This window comes from Chrysochloris asiatica, unplaced genomic scaffold (assembly GCF_000296735.1).
Source record: "Chrysochloris asiatica unplaced genomic scaffold, ChrAsi1.0 scaffold00172, whole genome shotgun sequence".
Lineage (NCBI taxonomy): Eukaryota > Metazoa > Chordata > Mammalia > Afrosoricida > Chrysochloridae > Chrysochloris > Chrysochloris asiatica.
The window spans coordinates 2708884-2726702 of NW_006408690.1; the positions used below are offsets into that span (position 1 = coordinate 2708884).

Consider the following 17819-nt stretch of genomic DNA (forward strand, 5'->3'; position numbering starts at 1 on the left):
CAAATACTTCGGTTTTCCTTTTTTTTTTTCCTTTCATTTCTCTGTTTTTCTCCTTTTCTTCGCTTCCTTTCCCTCTCCCTTCGACATTTTGGCACTAGAAGGATTCAGGGGAATATCTGTGTGAAGTACTCTTTGTTCAGCTGTGCTGGCCTCGCGATCTCCAGGTAAACCACGGACAAGAAATAGGTCATCCAAAGAAACCGTCCCCGGCGACTGGGAGCCACTGAAGCGTGGGTCTTTCTCCCCTTCCTCGAGGAAAGGTCCAGGAAAGCTTTCCCCAGCACTGTTCTGCCTCCCCTCCCCACTCGGTGGCTGCCTTCTTTGTAATCTAATGACTGTAATTATTACCTCCCTGAGCTCTTTTGTTGTATGGCACATCCAGCAAAACATGGGGAGGAGTGGGCTCCTCTGCGAAAAAGAGATTGCAAATTGCAGTCGAGAGAGGGACCTTAAGGAGCGACTAATCAGATATGCATCTGAAGTAAGATGTGTTTAAGTTAAAAAATGTAAAACCACTATTATATTCAAAGAACTCCGGAGCTGAGATTCAATGGCGTTTAAAATGGGAACATTTTTAGTTACTGTTCTTTGTGTGTGTTTTAATTCGAGTGTTGGTGTTTCTACATTCCTCGTGCTTTAATCCGTTTCGTCCTTGGGGTTTTATGTGTGTGTGTGTATTGAAACTTTTTAATTTTTTTTAAAAAAAAAGAACCTTTATCTTTTCGCCGCTCATTCATAGTCAAAAAGGTTCTGTAAACGCAGACTACTGACTTGAACAGAACATTTGCTGAATTTGGTTTGGGTTAAAACAAAGAATAGCTCTCTCCGACTTGTATTTTAGCTGCTAGAGTTAGAGCTGCGAAGACGAAATGCAAAAGACCGAATCACGAAGTCTTGACGTCCTGAAGTTGCTACTTGTGTCCACTGACGCTTTCACGCCTGCAGAGCAGGAAAGGTGCTGCTGATCAGCGGCCAGAGTTCGTGCCCACCGCGCTCCCGGGTACCAGACAGAGTTCACTCAGCTCCAAGTCCACCACTGGTACAGATTCTGCTGTTCCTCCCGGCGTCCCACCCCACTTCCAGCTCTCGCACGTAGGAAGAAGACAGAGGTTTGTGGAGAAAATTGACCAGGCCACTAAGTAGACACAGTACATGGGCCTGCACGCAGTCACACTGGGCCCGACGACGCCCCCTCCTAAGTAAGAGTTGAGCAAAGACTGGAGGATTCGCGGGTCTTTCTTTGACAGCAGTTTCGTTGACTGGTTCAGGTCTGAGGAAGAGCGGTTTGTGAACACAATGGAAATGACAGCTAGGAGACTGGACGCAGCCCTCCTGTTGGGTTCATTCTCGTCCTCCTTCAGCGTTAGCGAACTCCGGAACTGAAAGGTGTGCTTGACGTTGCGTTTCAACGCTGAGAAGCAGCACAAACTCAGAGATTCCAGTTTCCCAGGACGCCCTGTCTTTGTGTAACAGCTGTTAGAGAAAGGAAATCGTCTGACAGGAGTTAGGAGATGTTCTGACTCCCCCCACCCCACTCCTACCCACAAGGCTGTCAAAAGGAGTCAGTATCTGCCATCTTCCCCCCGCCCCCCATACATTGGAGATTCTCTGGAGCTGGTCATCGATTTGAGCTCCCCACCCCCCACACCACCCCCAAGTGAGAACACTGCAGGCCGTGCCTTTCTTCCGCCTCGGTTTTGTAAAATTTAGCTAGCTTAGTTGGAAACCTTGCGCACGCCTCTCACCCACACACCATTTCCCATCATACATAAGCAAGAAGTCTACGCCTCCTCTGGACAAGATCACCAAAAAACACAATTCCATTCCTTACTCTGCTGTGCATAAGGTCTCTATAGGTTGGTACCGACTCGATGGCACCTTACAACAACAACAACATTCCTTATTGGTTGTCAGTGCTGCTGTCTGTAGCCTGTCTCCCCCACCCCTTTATAGATGTTTCCATTCGTTTTATTCCCCCTCCCCGCCCCCAGTCTCAGATAGACTCCAGTGTGAATTTTAATTGCCTCAATCAGCAGTCTTTCTCCCCAGCCGTCAGTCAAAACCTGGACGTCTAGTCCAGCGACCGGACGCTCTGCTGCGTAGGAATGGTGCGCCTCCTGGGACCGCGCGGCTCAGTAGGCAGGCATTAGACTCTACTAAGGAGCTGAAATGAGCCCAACAGAGCCATAGGTGCCCTTCCCCCACTATCCTTGCTCCAAGCTTGAGAAAGTCACCTAATTCAAGCCCAACGACCAAGCTCATAAAGTCGCAGCGACCTCTGCACCCTCATGGAGGAAGTCGGCGCATTCGCGCCTCCTTCCCAGCAGCGGGAGCCAGACCTCAAACAATATGCTAAGCGATGCTTGTATAAAACTCATCTCGGCCACCCTTTCCCTCCTGCCAAGGTCTCTCTGGTGTGGCCCTGCTGAGGTCGGCGAGCAGCCGTCCACGTTAGCACCCTGGACAGTGCACCCGGGTCCGCGGGGGCGGGCCGAACACTCACGCTTTGAGCTCTCCTGGTGCCAGCCTGCACGCCTCCCACCCACTCACTCTGACTCCAACTCACGAGTACTGTCTGCCTCACCCTCTCACGATTCAGCTCCCTCCCTCTCCCATTTTCCCCCTCCACCGCCCTCTCACTCGGCTTTCCTGAGCTTCTTGTCCCTCAAAATCTCTCGGGTGCTCAGCGCTTTCCCTTCTCCAGGTTTCAAGGACCCCTCGGTATTCTAACCTATTTACCCCCCTCCCCAACTCTAAGGCTTCCAGAGGGTCGCCAAATGTTTAAGCCCTAACCGCACCACACACACGCGTGCACGCACACGCTGACACGCACGTTTCCTGTCCCTGTGTGACACCCATCCTCTGCTGCGCGACCGCGCTGGTACCCGCTTGGTGCCCTCCTCCCGCTACACACACGCACGCGCGCGCTGGGCCAAGCAGAGGGCAGTTCGCAGGCAGTTCGCTCTCAGCGGCGAACTGCTCCAGTCTCGCAGCGCAGATGGCATCTCCCGGATCTGGCTTTTGGTCCTTCGGGTCCGAAGATGGCTCTGGGGATCCCGAAAACCCTGGCACAGGTAGGAAAATTGAGTTGTGCAATGAGTGAGCTTTGTGGAAGGACTAAGGTTTGCAGGGCTAGGGAAAGGGTGAAGGAGGTTTATTCCACCTCTAACTGGAAACTTGTTCGGACCCCAGTTCTTGAAGTTGGCCCTTGAGCGCCCAAGAGACCGAGCCCCCACACAAACCCATATCCCCAGGAATGACACCCAAAGAGATTCATTCGTTCCCTTTATGCAGAAGCCTGTGGCAATCCCCCATAGACGGCGTTGTCTTCCAGACACCAAATTCCGTGAGCTTAGGGTACTGCCACCATCTTGGTGTCTGGATCCTAGAAAGGGGCGTAGTGACGTGGGGAAAAAGAAATAAGGGGATGGGGAGAGACTTCCTGGTCTGAAAGGAAAGTCTGCAAGGACGTGGGCAACCTCTGTGGTTAGCAAAACTCAACAGGAGTGTGGGCAAGTTCAAAAGGCCCCAGTGTGATTTCCCCTTAGGACACAAATCACCCAGGCGAGCATTCCGGTGCTCATCCGGCTCCTGCCAGTCGCGCCGAGCCCCGGGCGGTCTCGCAAGAGGAAGGAGGCCCTTTACCTAACCCAGGGTTCATTGACCTTGTTCAAATAGAATAGAATTTCACATGTCCGCCTGCTATCTCTTTCTGCGTATCTGTCTGCTTGCCTGTCTCTCTCTCCAGCAAGAGCCTGGTGCCAGGTGGCCCAGAAGTTCACGGGCGGCATAGGAAACAAGCTCTGCGGTGAGTGCAGGCGTCCCGGGAAAGGGGAGCGGGCAAGGCCCGGAGCCTCGGCGTCTGCGGGGGCAAAACTATCTTCTCACCTCGGGCGTCCTCATCAGCGGAGTCGGGGTTTCTTTGTGAGGTGCGGGAGGGACTAGGGAGCTATGCAGGGTGGGCGTCTGACCTAGACCGCGCTCGATGTCCTTGCCCAGCCCTGCTCTACGGAGACGCCGAGAAGCCGGCAGAAAGCGGTGGGAGCGAGACCTCGCTGGCAGCTGCCGGGAAGGCCGTCTGCGCCTGCGACCAAAAGCCCTGCAGTTGTCCCAAGGCGGATGTCAACTACGCTTTTCTGCACGCAACAGGTAAACGCGCGTGGCTGGGCTGGAGGGCGCGCGGCTGACCGTCGCGCTGCCCCGCCCACCGAGGGACTCAGTGCTACAAGCCAGACCCTGCTTGAATCTGAGGCTAAATGAGAGAAATTCTGGGCATCTTGTTCATTCCAAGCCCCGACCCCAGCCTCTGCGAGGCGCTAGGCACCGCATTCCAAAAGGCTCTGGGGCCGAAGCGCTCTTCCAGAAAGCGGCTCAGGGGGAGCTCGACCTCAGCTTCCCAGTGCCACTGGAGCTTCCTTGCCAAGGAATTTAGCATTGTTAGGAATTTTTAATCTTTAGATCGCAAGAATTATCTGTAACACCAATTCATAGGAAAGTTATTCCATTCGTGTGAGATCCGCGCGCAAAGCTTTGCGCCGGTGCACTTGACACCTTCAGTCAGTCACACCGGCGCGCGTGCTCACCTGCTGTCTTTGCGTCTTCCTTAAGGGTCAGAGATCCTTACATTGCGTGCTCCGTTTTGTCTGGTTTGCTAAAAGACATTCTTCAAACATTTCCGACGTGAAGGGTTCCTGTAAGCCTTTTTAGATGATTTACTGATAAGTAACGTTTAGGACGAAACCCGTGAAATCGATGAATGAAAATGCTCTTGGAAAAGTGAACAATAATAAGTTATTCATTGAAATGCAAAAAATAATTTTAGAGGGAGAATCCTAATTTTTCTCATTTACACCCTTCTTCATTGAAACATGCTCCCCACCCCCACCCCGCCTTTTAGAGCAAATGCTGCTCATTTCCAGTGCTTATCCCACTCCCGGATCCGTATAAAATCTTTGTTGAAAGAGAAATTGTCAGACCAAGGTCGTGCCTGAATTATTTCCACGGTAAAATTAAAATGTATTTTAATTCCATTCTTTAGACTTGCTGCCTGCTTGTGATGGAGAAAGGCCTACTTTGGCGTTTCTGCAAGATGTTGTGGACATTTTGCTTCAATATGTAGTAAAAAATTTCGATAGATCAACCAAAGTGATTGATTTCCATTACCCTAATGAGCTTCTTCAAGAGTATAATTGGGAATTAGCAGACCAACCACAAAACTTGGAAGAAATTTTGATGAATTGTCGAACAACTCTAAAATATGCAATTAAAACAGGTAATGTCTATTCGAAACTCATAAAAAATATTACTTTACAAATTTTATTTTTTCTACAGAAGTGTTTTGTGTTTTATGGAGTTACTGATATTTTTGAGATGGCAAAACTATTTTCAGTCATCTTAAAAAGAGTCATTAAGTCATTATTAGAATGATTAATAACAATAAGCACCCTCAACTACTAGTGTTAATGTTTCTGAAGTTAATAATATTAAAGACTTTACCTATAGTGTAAAATACAAACTAAAAAACCCCTCTGGCTCAGAGTTGATTCTGACTGTTGTATAGATCTGATTTTACACTGCCTTGGAGATTAACCATGTATAGAAGCAACCATTTGTCAGCAGAAGCCAATAGAAGCAACCCGAAATGAAATGAAGAAAGGAAGGAAATATGGAAATGGAGCTCAAAGCAGGATCCAAACAAAAGCTCAAGTACCAGCGCTCCTGCTGGTAATTTCCTTGGCATACAATGGTCAGAAACTGGACTAATCATCCTGTGTAGTTGCTGAACCAAAGCGATAATATTTTGGCATTTTCTCAGTTAGCTGAGGCTTCACATTTGAATTCCTGGTTGCCTCCTTAAAAAAAAAAAAAAAAATGTGCACAACAAAAAATATACGGTAGCAATTCAGCCATGTTCTTCACAGCCACTGTGCAGGTAAGATAACACAAAAAACAAAAAGGGATTTCCTTAGAGTCTACTTTTTAAAAATGCATTCTGTTGACTGAATATTTGGGTTTATACAGTTTTGTTTTTTTTTTGCACTTTGTCCATTTTATAGTCCTAGTGGATGCACATTGTATAATTTCATTTTATCAGCCCAGAACCACCTTGTCATTTCTTCCCAGGTCATGATTACACCCCTCATCCTCTACATTGTCCCTAATATCATAGCATATGTTGGCATGGTGATTCATAAGCAATAAAAATAAATGTGAATGAATTTCTGGAGGCAAAAAAGAAAATATTTGTACATTTACATTGATTTGCAGCCTTTAAGAGATTTGCTGGCAGATAAATTGTAAAATATTCCATGAACTTTAATTACCATGGAAAATTGATCTGTTTATATTGCAAAAATTTTTTTGATGAGTTAGTATCATTCTAACCACCACCAATAAACATTTTAAGGATGCTTATGGGAGACTTGGAGCCATTGTACACCTTATTTATGCGAATAGTGAGAAAATGGATGCATAGAAGCCACTTTTGTGAGGCTATATAGACTTAGAAATAACCACATAGGGAAAGGAATTACGCTAGGTGATTTCTATCACACTCAGTCTGTGAAATGCAATTTTTTAAGGCTTATATCGGAGTCCTGGTGTGGTGCTGTGGGTTAATGCGCCAGACTGAAAAGCCGTTTGAACTGCAAGGTTGGCAGTTCAAGCTCACCAGCTGCTCCTTGGAAATCCTATACAGGGTCACTATGGGTCGGAATCAACTCGATGGCCCTTCACAACAACAACATTAGATAGCTTTAGTTAATCTTCAAGGAAACTGACATGATACATATGCCAGGCATGGAAAATGCCCCCACCAACTTTTTTATATCTGTAGTGGCAAATGTAGCCATCATTCTTGATTAATTTTTGCTGGATCCATTCTCTTAATCTAATATTCAGATGATAATAGTACATTATTTACCTATTATTTTTATTGCTACCAAACCAAAAATAATCCATGGAACTACACAGTTTTAAAAACTGGTGGTGTTTGAAATGCAGTTGAGAGATAGGAAAATGAGAATTGTAAGTCAATGAAAGTAATAGTTCTGTCTGTCAATGTTCCATTTAATGTCAGGAAAAGGTAGCTGCAGTCAATACTTAGATTTTGCCATAATGCTTATAAAACTAAGTGCTCATCAAGTGCAACTAGTGCATTTTGATTTAAATTCATGTGAAAATATGATTAACTTGGGTTTGCTAAGCAAGGCATGTCAATTGAATTCAATATCTCAGTATTATTCATATACTATTTAGTCTTCTGGCCTTTCCAACCAAAATGGTATTTCAGGAAATTAACAGCAGTGCCCTTCTCTTTTCAAATGGCATTTATGGATTTTTGTAACTGTTGCATTTGGCAACTAAGACTATTAAGAGATTGTCAAAGTGGTTACCATTCCTGCTGCCAGCAGACATTTTAATGTTCCTTGGGAGATTCTTTCATAAGATATATGTTATTACTTGGTTTCTACTGATTTCCACTTCGGTTTCAAGCTTAGAGGGGAGTGAGAAGTGAGCAGTGGGAAAATGTTTTAAAATAAAGTTTGGGTGTATTGTTTAAATGAACTCTGTAAGAAATGTTGGAAGTGAAAACTGCAGAGAAGATTGAATTCTGGAATAGTTGCCATTTGCAGAGGTCACCAATTTGGTAGTGGGAAGGAAGGGCCAACATTTTTTGTGAATATTTTAGCCAATCCAGCAGACAAATGGAATTAGAGTGCCAATGAATGAAGCTGACCTTGTGCTGTGTTGCTAGAACATAGAGAGCAACTGGGACCTAAACTTTTGTTCTTTCCCCAACTAATTATGAACATCAGGGTCAGAGTTTTCTGGGGTCCGTTATTTGCAGAATCTGAGCAGCCTTGAGGTCTCTTTTGCTTAACATTGGAGGGTGTTCCAAAGGTGAAGTGATTGAGATCATTCCAATCCCACATCTGACTCGCCATCTCGCTGACTGGGGAGGGTATACATGGTAACCAATTTGGATGCGTGACATGCCAGTGCTGTCAGTGCCAGAGCCCAGTGGGCAACAGCAACAACTACTGGGTGCCCAGGGCTGCAGGGACAGCTTCAGGAAGCTCAGTTGTACAAGCTCTGAGGCAGGTTTCTCAATGCCTTATCTGTCATTAATACTTGCCTAGAGTCATCGAGCAGCTCTGTAGGCAGCCAGTAGGGGTCACAGAGAGAGACTGTAATTAGATGAATATTTCTGCAGAAATGAAGAAGGCATGCTGTTCTGACCTGTCAAATGATCTCCTTCCGTATTTGTAAATCATTATCATCTAATGAAAAATTTGAGACAGGAAAGATTCAGGTGAAATGACAGACCAAGGACATAAAAGGCAGACTGAGGGAGAGCAAGCAATGGAAATATCAGTTGTCTTCACAGGGTACATAGGTGGATTGGCCTTCGGATTTTCCAGAGTCACAATACCTACCTTAGAATCCCCTCAATTAGAAGCAGAGTTTTTCATACCAAACTTTCCAAAGAGCTAAAGAGCGTGTAATAACAGACACCAGATTCCTCCAGAAATCCATGTGGATTGGGAGAGTAGACTAACAGATAGATTTGCTAATCCTAATTAATTTCCTCATTTTAAGAAGACTTGAGGGTAGAGAATTGAAAGGGCATGGGGAGGAGAGGTGGCTATGATTTTAGCTGTGAGCTATAATGAAATGGGAAGTCAATGAGGCAGAGAGCAGTGGAGGGCTGTTCCAAATGGCAGGAACAGCAGCAGCAGCAGCCAAGAAGATTTTTTTTTTTTTTTTTTCACTTTCTGAGGATGGGTAAACTGATAGGGGTTAGCATCAGAGGGCCTAGAAAAGAGCACAAAGATGACACGGGTACTAGGCAAGGCCACAGGGAGGTAAAACAATGCCAGGAGAGATGCATAGAATCTCAATCCTTTTATGATGTGTTCTTTCCCAGTTCCTGTCTTTGCTCAGTGTCTAATTCTCTAGCCACATGTGGGAGGCTGATAAGAGAGCACTCCAGTCCAGGAGATAACTAGGTGTCAACTTTTGTCCCTGCCTTCCCCACTGCCGTCCTTTATCTTGTTTTCCCATGCTATGAAAGACTATCACATCCCCAGACTATCACATCAGACAGGTGTCCAGTAAACAGTAGATACCTTTTTATCAGATTCTCTTTCCATAATTGTTCATTTTCCCAAATTTATGCTACTAAGTAAATTATCAAATTATAGATAGGCTTTTATTAGACAAAGAGAGGAAATGGAATTCTAATGAGATATTTGTATTCAACTTTTAAATAATAACCGTAAGATTATTCCGGTATCAACCACCTCAGGAGAGTCTTAGCATTACCTAGAGGTTAATTAGATAATCCTTGCTAATGGACTGACCAATCCATTGAATATATCTTCATGTATCATATTGACAAGACAGTGATGTTGGCTGTATTCAGCTTGATTTTAAATCACATTGATGAGGGAGCTCTCTTGTTTACAAACAGATATTCTAACAGAGAACTGACAAGTATTAGGCTTGTCCCTGCAATCTCTAGACAGTCATCACCTTCTGAATCCAGGGCAAGTCACTCAGCAGCTTGTCCTATTTTCTCCTTTTTGTCCTGTCCTTTGTAATCATCGGCCATTTGTCACTGATATTATTATAAATGTTGGCATGCCTTTCAGATGTCATGTTATGACTGATTATCAGAACCACTGCAACAAAACTGGATTTTTAGAAGCATAAGTATAAATAAGTAGTCTGTCACTGAATTGCTTCTGATTGCACTAGCATTTTTGGTTGGAAAATATATATTGAAAGAATGGTAAGAAATAAATTAATTTCAGGTTGCAAATCACATTTGTTATTTTTCATAGGATATGTTTTAATATTAAGAATTTAATATTTAATAACAAATATTAATATTAGTTATTTTTCATATGATATGATTTAATATTAAGAAATTTCATAGGATATGTTTTGATATTAAGAACTATCAAAACTCAAAGTAGCTAGTGTCTCTTGCTAGCAGAAAATGCTTAATATGTGTGTGTTTCTGAATATGGATTACCTGAGATGGGAGGATCTATCAAAGTTCTTTAGAGAAATCTTGGGTTTCAGAGACATTTATTTTCATTGGATGCAATCCTGAATGTGGTGTTCCTTTTATTTTTTCCAGGGCACCCCAGATATTTCAATCAACTTTCTACTGGATTGGATATGGTTGGATTAGCAGCCGACTGGCTGACATCAACAGCAAATACTAACATGTAAGTAGCTAAATGTGTTTTTGTGGAATTCAAGATAATTTTTAGCAGGATTCCATAGTCTTTACTCTAACTCCCATACTAAAATCTCTTTTTATTAAGCATCCACCAAAACAGCAGCATAAACCTCAGAAGTATATGAGTGTTTGCTCCTAGTTTAATAGGATATAGTCCTGAAATATCTTTCATGCAATCAAATCTATACAAAAACTTTAAAATACAAAAGGGACTTCTTTGGCATTTAGATTTATGATTATGTATAGTGTGGAAAGAAATGGGACCAGATGTTGCCTTTTAAATGGTATTACTCTGTGATGTTTTGTATTTATTCAATATGATAAATGATCCTTGTGTATTTTGTCAATAATTTAAGCTCTTGACAGTAAGGAGATAGAAAATCAAGCAAACCTTCTGGAAGACATTATTTTCTCTCTACTGAATGTTACAATCATTATTTTTGTGAATGTAGTGCTCGGAAGAGGAAATCATTCTGTAGATACTGAAAATGGTGAATTATTTCTTTGATTTACATATATAAAATGTGGTCATTACTACATTTCAGGTTCACCTATGAAATTGCTCCAGTATTTGTGCTCTTGGAATATGTCACGCTAAAGAAAATGAGAGAGATCATTGGCTGGCCAGGGGGCTCTGGCGACGGGATATTTTCTCCTGGTATATGCTATTTCAACCTTTCTTTGTGTTTTTCTTCTGATACACAATGCCTCATCACGTGTTTGGGAAAGATTAAATATTCCAGTCAATATTTCTGCTTAGGTTAAATAGGCTGTATGCTAATCCAAAGAGTGAGTGTGATTAAGTTCATATGACCATTGGACATGCCTCCAAGCTATAACTTTAGTAATTTATGTCCATAAAGAGCACAATCAGAGAGGACACTTAGGCATTACTTCTACTGTGATTCTATATGCAGGCTACGTGGCTCCTGTGGAACAAAGGAATAAAGATTCCAAATCAGGGAAAAATCACTCTTTGGTATTCTATCCAGGATGAGCAAAAGGAAAAGAGTACTTCCATTTAATAAAGCGTTCTGTGTTTGAGGGTTCATAACAAGGCAGGTCTACCCATTTCGTACAACAAGCCAAAAACAGATTTACACTGATTTCAAGGAGAGCAGAGAGTGAGCCTTAGGAGGCAATTTCTTAGCGCTAAAATACAAGGGAAATGATTTCTTCTAGAGGTTTCTCATTCCTTTTCTTCTTTACCATGCTATTTTATGTTTTCCACCCTTCCTTTTCTCACCAGGCATTGTATTCTACGCCCTATTATTTACATCTCTTCTAGCCAAAAGGGTCAACCTAAAACAAAAAGCCCTGCCCTTGGATCCCAGGTCTGTGTGTGACCTTGGTTTGATTCAGATAGAAAATGGAAGTTAAGAAGTGCTGTGGGAAGAGCAAGCCATTGACCCATGGCAGGGAAGCCTGGTCTCCAGAACTAAGCAGCTGCAAGGGGATGGAGGATGGGCACGGCATCAGAAGGGGTGGGTGCTCCCCTAGGGCTCAAGTCAGGAAGACCCCACTGGAAAGGTGTGAGCTACATCTGCCATTTTACCAGGGTTCTTGATGTTAGTTACCGTGGTATTAATTCCTCCTTGCAGCAGCCGTTAGAGTAGAGTAGAACTGTGCTCCATAGAGTTTTCAAGGCTGTGACCTGGCAGAAGGAGATCTTCAGGAACCTCTGGATGGGTTAGAACCACTGACCTTGCTGCTAGTAGTCCAGCACTTAACCATTTGCACCACCACCCAGAGACCTATGTTAGCAAAGGCCAAGTTCTGATCTCTTTTCAGCAAATCTACTAAGGCAAGAGGATAAGGACTAAAAGCAAAAGCAACTGCTAGCGAGTCGATTCCAGCTCACAGGGACCCGTTAGGGCAGAGTTGAACTGCCATCTTTACAGAAACAGACTGCCATGCATCTTCCTTCTGCAGAGCAGCTGGTGGGTTTGAACCACCAAGCAGCCAAGTGCTTTAAACACTGTGCCACAAGGGCTCCAAAATGCAGAGTTGGGGAAAAGGAAAAGGGGGAAAGAAGAAATGGTGAACAAGCAACAGTCACCTATAGGTCAGAGCTTAAATTAAGCAAGTTTACCTACAAATTCAAAGAGCTCTTTTAGTGTAGTGGATTATGAGCTGGGCTGCTAACCACAAGGTCAGCAGTTCAAATCCACCAGCTGCTCCACAGGAGAAAGATGCTCCCATAAAGGATTAAAGTCTTGGAAACTCTATACAGGGTCACTATGAATTAGAACTGACTCTGTGGCCCACAACTACATCCTACAAGTCCAGATCTGTTATTTTGTTTTATGTTCTTTAAAGATATTCTTAATTCCACCCCCCCACCCCCCCAGTGGCTGAAAGGAAATGTGTTAGTTAAATGGGAGAAACAGTGTTTTTTGTTTTAGTTTTTTAAATCATTGAACAAGTGTTGTTGTTGTTGTTAAGTGCCATTGAGTTGGTTCTGACTGATAGCGACCCTATATAGGGTTTCCGAGGAGCAAGTTCTGGTGACCTTGAACTGCCAACCTTGTGATTCAAACCATCTTTGCAGCCCAGTGCCTTAACCTACCGCACCAAATCAGGACTCAAAAAGTTAGTTGCTGCATTTTTTTTAAGTTAATGAACACTATGTCTGTCTGTGATGTGCCATGGAGTCGATTCTGACTCATAGTGACCCTGCATAGGGTTTCCAAGGCTGTAAATCTTTACAGGAGCAGAAATCCTCATCTTCCTCCTGTGGAACTGCTGGTAGTTTCAAACTGCTGACTGTGAGGGTAGCAGCCTGACTCATAACCTCTATGCTACCAGAGCTCCTTATGCTACCAGATCTCCTTCACTGATTGAACACTAGCTATGATTAATTTAAACAAGCCTTTTTTTTATAGCAAAAGAAAGGCCTGATCATCTACTTCCAAAAAATCAGCCACTGAAATCTGTGTACTGTTCTACTTTGACACACATGAGGTCACTGTGAGTCAAAATCAACTCATCAGCAACTGGTTTATTCTGTAGGGAATGTAGTATTTAGTTTTTCCTTTGGAAAACATTGCTTGCCAAGGGAGCTTTATCACTGCCTGGGACTGATCCTTCTAAGTTTCCATGAAGAAGTAGGTAGAGTTCAGAGATCAACATCATTGCTACTTCTCTTCTCCTTTCCTCTTACATGGTTTGTGGTGGGACTAAACTGCCTCGAAGTGAATTGGGAATAGCCTGTCCCCTTTATTTGCTGGTTCCAGGAGTATGGAGAAAACAACTGCATTTACTGACCCTGATAACTTGATTGAGGGGGCTGACAGGGCTCCTCTGGTGACTCACATACCCCAGAAAAACATACATCTAGAGACAGAATATTCTTTGTCGGTTCGATAGGTAAAGTATGACCATGGGGCTCTGGGTAGAGCAGACTGCTCTGTCCAACACAGCAAGAGTACAGATGCATGTGCCTGGTATACTTACGTCCCTAGAATCTTCCAGAGGAAGGATGCAAAAACAATTTCTGAACATTTGAAAATCCTGTTAGATAGAAGAAAGGTTAGTGACTAAGCCGATCATTCCCCCTAAGTCCCTCATAACATGCAGCTCAGTGAGGACTACTGAGGAATTATCTGTAGAGTACACTCAAACTTGATTTGGGGGTTCTTTCCTGGGAGTCTAAAGACCCAGAGGCCCTCATCCCAAGATGGGACCCATACCATTGGCGAGGTGTTCCTGCTCTACTTCCTAGAAGGAATCATTGAGGATAGATGGATTGTAGCATCCTTACTTGCTGATTGACTTTGTAAGTAGCACCCAGCCTTGTCTTGGGAAAGAGGTGTTAAGATTTAAGGGACAGGAATATGGGGAAATCACCCATTGGATGCCCTTGAGGTTTAAAACTCCCATTCTCTGAAAATGAATGTGAAGCATTAAGTCTGTGATCAACTTGAATACATAGCTCAGATGAGTTTGCTGTACACTTCCATCTGAAACAACCAGCAGCTTCACACTGCTAGAAAGTCCTGTGGGAATCCCAGAAGAACTCTGATTCTGTGCTATTACCTACACCTGAGGACCAGGGAGAATTGGACCACTCCTCACTGAGCTGCATGTCATAAGGGACTTAGGAGGAATGCTTGGCTTAGTCACAAACCTTTCTTCTACCTAACAGGGTTTTCAAATGTTCCAGAACTTGTTTTTGCATCCTTCTTCTAGAAGTTTCTAGGGAACTAAGCATGCGGGTCACATGATCTGTCCTCATGTTGTGTTGCACAGAGCAGGCTGCTCTACCCAGAGGCTCAGAAGCCTGTTGCTCCCTCTCAGGACTGCTCAGGACTGCTGAGTTGAGGCTGACCTGACTGCAGAAGAAGTAGTAAGAAGGCAGGGCTAGAAGTATCTTGGGTAGTCTTGCCGTGCAATGCAATTTCTTTGTGTACATCTTCTCTTGTTTCTTCTCCCCTCCTCTGTCCTCTAGCCTTTCTGAAAAGAACAGCTAGTGTATTGATTCTCAGCCAGGAGCAATTTGGCCCCCTTGAGACATTTGGCAATATCTGGACACAATTTCTTTTGATTGTCAGGATGTACTATGGGCATCTAATTGGTGGAGGCCACGGATGTTGCCTGATATCCTATAATGCACAGGACATGCACAGCCCCTATAACAAAGAATATCCCAGCCCCAAATGGCAATGGTAGCAAGATTAGCCATGAGCTAGAGTGGAAATTCCTTTAAAAGCTGACCCCTTGTTCGACAACTTCCAACACAGTCAGCCTTTAGACAAGATGTTTGCTCAGAGCAGAGCTGACCTGGATTCTGCATGTCTGGAGTCTCTGGGGGCTGGAGGAGACAGGAATTACTCTTGTTCTAACTGGTGACAGAGCTCAGGATCTGGGTGATTACTGTTCTGTGCCAGGCAGGAAAAGGAGGCAGAGGTCAATGCTTTGCATGGTCCAGTTGTCTTGGCACAGAGAACCCTTCTGTTGATGGCGACCAGACGGAAGGCAGCACAGAGCACTCACATGGTGGCAGGAGCTGGGGATGTCCCTCTGGGTGGAAGGAGGACGTAGTTCTTTCACTCTGCTTCCCTATCTCACGCCTTCATGCCCACATGCTCATTTGCATTCACAATAACCTATCCTTTTGCTATAACAAAAATCCTCAATTTCCCAACAGCCCTGGGGAAAGCTCACTTTCTGTGTGTCACTTAGACCCAACGCATGGCATGAAATCTGACAATTTTAGGATGACATCAAAAAAGTAATTCAATATGGGCTTACATTTCCCTTAATTGTGTGTTTTCCTATAATTACAAAGCAAGATTTTGTAACTATTACAATTACCCTTCAATGATGTCTTCAAGAGGAAAGTACAGTCTTGGGGAATTAATAGATGAGTATGATGAAATGCATTTGGATGTTTATGCTGCATTCTATAAGCTGACTGATTAACAGCCCACACCATCAATAGCAAATGATTTGTCTGAATCCAAGTGCAAGGCATTTCATGAACTAGAATGAGAACTGAGCTCTCATTCAAAATATGGGATTTTCATAGGGTCCATTACTAATGATTAATTTGGACTCCTGGTGTGGTGCTATAGGATAAACACTGGACTGCAAACTTCAAGGTTGGCAGTTCAAACTTACCAGCTGCTCTTCAGAAACTATGTACAGCATCACTATGAGTTGCAATTGACTCAATGGCACTTAATAACAATTATTAACGGAAGTAGCTCTGGTTGCACAATGGGTTACATGTTGGACTGTGAACCACAAGGTCAACCATTAGAATCCATCAGCCACTACAAGGGAGAAAAATGAGAGTTTCTGCTCCCGTAACGATTTACAGCCTCGGAAACCCTATGCAGGGTCACTATGAGTCGGAACCAACTCAACAGCACACAATCACCAATCACCAATTATTAATGGAGTCCTGGTGTGGCATTGTAAGATAAGCACTGGACTACTAACCACTATATTGGCAGTTCAAACCCACCAGCCGTTCCTTGGAAACCCTATACAGGGTCACTATGAGTCTGAACCGACTCAACGACACTTAACAACAACAACAATTCATAATGATATTAGAAGTCCTGTTGACACAGTGGGTTGTGTTGGACTGCAAACCAAAAGGTCAGTGGTTTGAACCCACCAAGAGATCTGTAGAGAAAGATGAGGCAGTCTGCTTCCATAAAGATCTGCAGCCTCAGAATCCCCATGAACCTCTGCCCTACAGCATTGCTGTGAGCCAGAATCCACTCAACAAAAATGGATTTTGCTTAATGCATAATGGCCACCCTCACAAGGTGGGAAGGAAGGCAAAAATGTCTTGCTTCTTAAAAACCTCCTTTTATAGAGCAGAATCTATTGTAATTTCTTATAGTGAAGCAATGGCATTTGGAAAGGTAGCATTTGTGCTATCATTGGGCCCAATCTGTTTTCTCTGAACTCTCTTAGCTCTTGTCTTTGGGTCTAAGGAAGACGTTTGTTGTTGTTAAGTGCTGTCCAGTCGTTTCCGACCCATAGCAACCCTGTATAGGGTTTCCAAGGAGCAGCTGGTGAGCTTGAACCACTGACCTTGTAATTCAAACTGACTTTGCAGTCTGGCGCATTATCCCACAGCACCACACCAGGACTCCGTTAATTATTAGCAGTCCAGTTTTTATCCTACAGCACCACACCAGAACCCCAGGGAAGATGCTAGATCAGTAAACATACGGGATGTTACTTGAAGGTGAAGTTGCTAATGAACAGGAAAAGTAACTGTGCTGCTGTGCACTTTAGGTGGCGCTATATCTAACATGTACGCCATGCTGATTGCGCGCTTCAAGATGTTCCCGGAAGTCAAGGAAAAAGGAATGGCTGCAGTTCCCAGGCTCGTGGCCTTTACGTCTGAACACGTACGTGATTCTGTTCTTCCCAAGGTTAAGCTTATATTTTGTAAACCCCAACCTGAAGGAAAGCTATCTGGACATGTTTTATACCTAAAGGTTCGTTTTCTGGAACACCTGCCTTGAGAGAGTGTGAGGGAGGAGAACATGAGGGTGTCCTCCTTGTCTCTTTGAAATTTAGGAAGACGCTGAAAGATGAAGCAGAATTTTTTCAACACCTATAATGTTTGCACTTCTATGAAATGGTATATGTCAGAGAGAAGGGAGGATAGAGGGAAGAGTGACTATGAACTTCACTGAATCATTTGCTGACTCTGTGCCTCTACAACTCAAAACTCCAGAGTATCCCGCTGATAGCGTCTGTCTGTTTGGAAGTTCAGATGACCATGGTGCTTGAAACATATGACACTAAGCTTTAGGTGACTTGACCAGAGTTGTTTGAACTGCAAGGTCCTTGGCTTGCAGTTCTTTCCTGTGTTCTAACCCAGCAGCAGCAACTTGAATTCTCTTTCTTCCTTTCTCTTTCTCACAGGGATGCAATATAGGATTTCCAAGGTTGTAAAACTTTACAGGAACAGACAGCCTCAGCTTTTCCCAAGCAATGACTGGTGGGTTTGAACCACTGACCTTGCAGTTAGCAACCCAAAGCCTACTCCAAGTCTACTAGGGCTCCTTTTCTTACTGTTGTTGTTGTTGTT

The 17819-nt window shown here is 43.8% G+C and overlaps 1 protein-coding gene across 1 annotated transcript in view; it reads left to right on the top strand.

Annotated features, from left to right (window-relative positions):
• The first annotated feature begins 2951 nt into the window (after positions 1–2951).
• Positions 2952–17819, top strand: part of GAD2 (glutamate decarboxylase 2 (pancreatic islets and brain, 65kDa)) — a 106124-nt gene continuing 91256 nt past the window's right edge. Inside the window, exons 1-7 of the mRNA XM_006871656.1 lie at positions 2952–3074; positions 3749–3808; positions 4000–4149; positions 5039–5272; positions 10151–10241; positions 10801–10913; positions 17015–17130. Of these exons, the coding sequence (XP_006871718.1) occupies positions 2999–3074; positions 3749–3808; positions 4000–4149; positions 5039–5272; positions 10151–10241; positions 10801–10913; positions 17015–17130 (840 nt within the window). The 5' untranslated portion in view covers positions 2952–2998. The remainder of the gene's footprint in view (positions 3075–3748; positions 3809–3999; positions 4150–5038; positions 5273–10150; positions 10242–10800; positions 10914–17014; positions 17131–17819) is intronic.